At 44.2% G+C, this 5,000-nt stretch overlaps 1 protein-coding gene across 1 annotated transcript in view; it reads right to left on the reverse strand.

Moving 5' to 3' along the window:
- Window positions 1-5,000, reverse strand: part of fryb (furry homolog b (Drosophila)) — a 159,620-nt gene that overhangs the window by 150,585 nt on the left and 4,035 nt on the right. Inside the window, exon 2 of the mRNA XM_082957584.1 lies at window positions 2,653-2,706. Within this exon, the coding sequence (XP_082813710.1) occupies window positions 2,653-2,706 (54 nt within the window). The remainder of the gene's footprint in view (window positions 1-2,652; window positions 2,707-5,000) is intronic.

The following is a 5,000-nucleotide window of genomic DNA, read 5'->3' on the forward strand; positions in this document are numbered from 1 at the left end:
GGGAGTGGAGAGGAGGAGGACAGAGAGAGGAGGGAGTGGATAAAGAGGGGGAGAGAGAGAGATATGTTTAGTCTGTTCTCTCAAAATAAATGTCCCACATATTTCTAGGTTTATTTTTCCATCATCCTTGATGAGTTCCATGTGGTTCATGCTGGGCTATAAACCAGTTTTACCATCAGAGAGAGATAAGATTCAAAAGAAGCACACAGACACTACTTCCAGTAGCATTGAAGCTAGCATTACCTGTCGTTAACAGTAGTACTAGCAGGTTCCAGTAGGGTTGAGGCTAGCGTTACCTGTCGTTAACAGTAGTACTAGCAGGTTCCAGTAGCATTGAAGCTAGCGTTACCTGTCATTAACAGTAGAACTAGCAGGTTCCAGTAGCATTGAAGCTAGCGTTACCTGTCATTAACAGTAGAACTAGCAGGTTCCAGTAGCGTTGAAGCTAGCGTTACCTGTCGTTAACAGTAGAACTAGCAGGTTCCAGTAGCATTGAAGCTAGCGTTACCTGTCATTAACAGTAGAACTAGCAGGTTCCAGTAGCGTTGAAGCTAGCGTTACCTGTCATTAACCTGTTAGGGCTAGGGGGCAGCATTTGCACGTCTGGATAAAAAAAATTTACCCGATTTAATCTGGTTACTAATCCTACCCAGTAACTAGAATATGCATATACTTATTATATATGGATAGAAAACACTCTAAAGTTTCTAAAACTGTTTGAATGGTGTCTGTGAGTATAACAGAACTCATTTGGCAGGCAAAACCCTGAGACATTTTCTGACAGGAAGTGGATACCTGATGTGTTGTATTGACTTTAAACCTATCCCATTGAAAAACACAGGGGCTGAGGAATATTTTGGCACTTCCTATTGCTTCCACTAGATGTCACCAGCCTTTACAAAGTGTTTTGAGTCTTCTGGAGGGAGATCTGACCGAACAAGAGCCATGGAACGATGATGTCCCATTAGACACCTGGCGCGCGAGTTCATGTTGGGTACCCTCGTTCCAATACGTTATAAAAGAGTATGCATTCGTCCACCTTGAATATTATTCATGTTCTGGTTAAAAAAGGCCCTAATGATTTATGCTATACAACGTTTGACATGTTTGAACGAACGTAAATATATTTTTTCCCCTCGTTCATGACGAGAAGTCCGGCTGGCTTAGATCATGTGCTAACAAGACGGAGATTTTTGGACATAAATGATGAGCTTTTTTGAACAAAACTACATTCGTTATGGACCTGTGATACCTGGAAGTGACATCTGATGAAGAGAATCAAAGGTAATGGATTATTTACATAGTATTTTCGATTTTAGATCTCCCCAACATGACGTCTAGTCTGTATCGCAACGCGTATTTTTCTGGGCGCAGTGCTCAGATTATTGCAAAGTGTGATTTCCCAGTAAGGTTATTTTTAAATCTGGCAAGTTGATTGCGTTCAAGAGATGTAAATCTATAATTCTTTAAATGACAATATAATATTTTACCAATGTTTTCTAATTTTAATTATTTAATTTGTGACGCTAACTTGACTGCCGGTTATTGGAGGGAAACGATTTCCTCAACATCAATGCCATAGTAAAACGCTGTTTTTGGATATAAATATGAACTTGATAGAACTAAAAATGCATGCATTGTCTAACATAATGTCCTAGGAGTGTCATCTGATGGAGATTGTAAAAGGTTAGTGCATCATTTTAGCTGGTTTTATGGTTTTGGTGACCCTGTCTTTGACTTGACAAAACATTACACACAACTCTTGTAAATGTACTGTCCTAACATACTCTAAATTTATGCTTTCGCCGTAAAACCTTTTTGAAATCGTAAAACGTGGTTAGATTAAGGAGATGTTTATCTTTCAAAGGGTGTAAAATAGTTGTATGTTTGAAAAATTTGAATTTTGACATTTATTTGGATTCAAATTTGCCGCTCTTGAAATGCACCTGCTGTTGATGGAGTGCACCACGGGTGGCACGCTAGCGTCCCACCTAGCCCATAGAGGTTAACAGTAGAACTAGCAGGTTCCAGTAGCATTGAAGCTAGCGTTACCTGTCATTAACAGTAGAACTAGCAGGTTCCAGTAGCATTGAAGCTAGCGTTACCTGTCGTTAACAGTAGAACTAGCAGGTTCCAGTAGCATTGAAGCTAGCGTTACCTGTCGTTAACAGTAGTACTAGCAGGTTCCAGTAGCATTGAAGCTAGCGTTACCTGTCATTAACAGTAGAACTAGCAGGTTCCAGTAGCGTTGAAGCTAGCGTTACCTGTCATTAACAGTAGAACTAGCAGGTTCCAGTAGCGTTGAAGCTAGCGTTACCTGTCGTTAACAGTAGAACTAGCAGGTTCCAGTAGCGTTGAAGCTAGCGTTACCTGTCGTTAACAGTAGAACTAGCAGGTTCCAGTAGCGTTGAAGCTAGCGTTACCTGTCGTTAACAGTAGTACTAGCAGGTTCCAGTAGCGTTGAAGCTAGCGTTACCTGTCGTTAACAGTAGTACTAGCAGGTTCCAGTAGCGTTGAAGCTAGCGTTACCTGTCGTTAACAGTAGAACTAGCAGGTTCCAGTAGCATTGAAGCTAGCGTTACCTGTCGTTAACAGTAGAACTAGCAGGTTCCAGTAGCATTGAAGCTAGCGTTACCTGTCGTTAACACATACCTGGTCAAACTGTAGATCCTCTCCTCTCTGTAGTGACTTGTTGAGAGGCTTCTCCTGTAGAGAGGAGAGGAGAGGAGAGGAGAGGAGAGGAGAGGAGAGGAGAGGAGAGAGAGGAGAGGAGAGGAGAGGAGAGGAGAGGAGAGGAGAGGAGAGGAGAGGAGAATGGTGATTAGTTATGACATATACTACACATTCTTTATCAAGATCCCACCACACACACACACACACACACACACACACACACACACACACACACACACACACACATACACACAGAAACACACACAGAAACACACAAAGCAAAATAAAGGTTAAGTCCACTGTCATCTAGTATCTAGTAGAATACTGCAGTCAGATCTCACACTGATTACAAACTGACAACTACAGCACTACTATCTAACGACAGGTCTGATATTGCTATGACAACTACAGCACTACTATCTAACGACAGGTCTGATATTGCTATGTCATGTTTATTACAACGTATACTTTGTGACAGTTCACACTTTTTTTCTCTTCGTCACTCACAGGTAGGTCTTAAAGAGCCCGGGTGGACCCGATATGGACCCCGATATGGACCCCGATATGGACCCGATATGGACCCGATATGGACCTGATATGGACCCCGATATGGAACCTGATATGGACCCAATATGGACCCGATATGGACCCCGATATGGACCCGATATGGAACCCGATATGGAACCCGATATGGACCCAATATGGACCCCGATATGGACCCCGATATGGACCCGATATGGACCCCGATATGGACCCGATATGGACCCGATATGGACCCCGATATGGACCCGATATGGACCCGATATGGACCCCGATATGGAACCCGATATGGAACCCGATATGGACCAGATATGGACCCCGATATGGACCCAGATATGGACCCCGATATGGACCCCGATATGGAACCCGATATGGACCCGATATGGACCCGATATGGACCCCGATATGGACCCCGATATGGACCGCGATATGGACCCGATATGGACCCGATATGGACCCAGATATGGACCCGATATGGACCCAGATATGGACCCCAATATGGACCCGATATGGACCCTATATGGACCCCAATATGGACCCCGATATGGACCAGATATGGACCCCGATATGGACCCGATATGGACCCGATATGGACCCGAGACCTGAGACCAGATTAGGGGTTACTTTTCACCTGAAACCCCCAGATGAATGAATTAGATTAACTTGTCTTTTTAAAATATTTTAATATGTAATATGTCGATATTTATCTATGACATAGTCAAATAATAACATAGCATAGCTTTGATTTCAACCCCGTCTAAAACGCCAAAGGTTTTGACTGTTTGGAACTCTACGGAGGAAAGCTGCTCTTCTCCCGTTCTGACCAGTGTGGCTCGCAAAAATGATTGCTGTCCTTGTTATAAAATTACAACTTTACCCTGTTTATGTAAAAATGACCAAATGCACTCTGTTTAAAGCAAAACGACCAGAAGCATGTGTGATCTCGCTCTCCGTAGCCGACGTGACTAAGACCTTTAAACAGGCCAACATTCACAAGGCCACAGGGTCAGACGGATTACCAGGATACGTAGTCAGAAAATGCTCTGACCAGCTGTCAAGTTTCTTCACTGAGTTTTTCAACCTATCTCTGGCCCAGTCTGTAATACCAACATGTTTCATGCAGACCACCATAGTCCCTGTGCCCAAGAACACTAAGGTAACCTGCCTAAATGACTACCGACCCATAGCACTCACGTCTGTAGCCATGAAGTGCATTGAAAGGCTGGTCATGGCTCACATCAACACCATTATCCCAGAAATCCTAGACCCACTCCAATTTGCATACCGCCCCAACAGATCCACAGATGATGCCATCTCTATTGCACTCCACACTGCTCTTTCCCACCTGGACAAAAGGAACACCTATGTGAGAATAATATTCATTGACTACAGCTCAGTGTTCAACACCATAGTGCCCTCAAAGCTCATCAATAAGCTAAGGATCCTGGGACTAAACATCTCCCTGTGCAACTGGATCCTGGACTTCCTGATGGGCCGCCCCCAGGTGGTGAGGGTAGGTAGCAACACATCTGCCACGCTGATCCCCAACACAGGGGCCCCTCAGGGGTGCGTGCTCAGTCCCCTCCTGTACTCCCTGTTCACTCATGATTGCACGGCCTGGCATGACTCCAAAACCATCATTAAGTTTGCTGATGACACAACAGTGGTAAGCCTGATCGCAGACAGCCTATAGGGAGGAGGTCAGAGACCTGGCCGTGTGGTGCCAGGACAACAACCTCTCCCTCAACGTGATCAAGACAAAGGAGATGATTGTGGACTACAGGAAA

This window comes from Salmo salar, chromosome 11, assembly GCF_965601325.2.
Source record: "Salmo salar chromosome 11, fSalSal1, whole genome shotgun sequence".
NCBI lineage: Eukaryota > Metazoa > Chordata > Actinopteri > Salmoniformes > Salmonidae > Salmo > Salmo salar.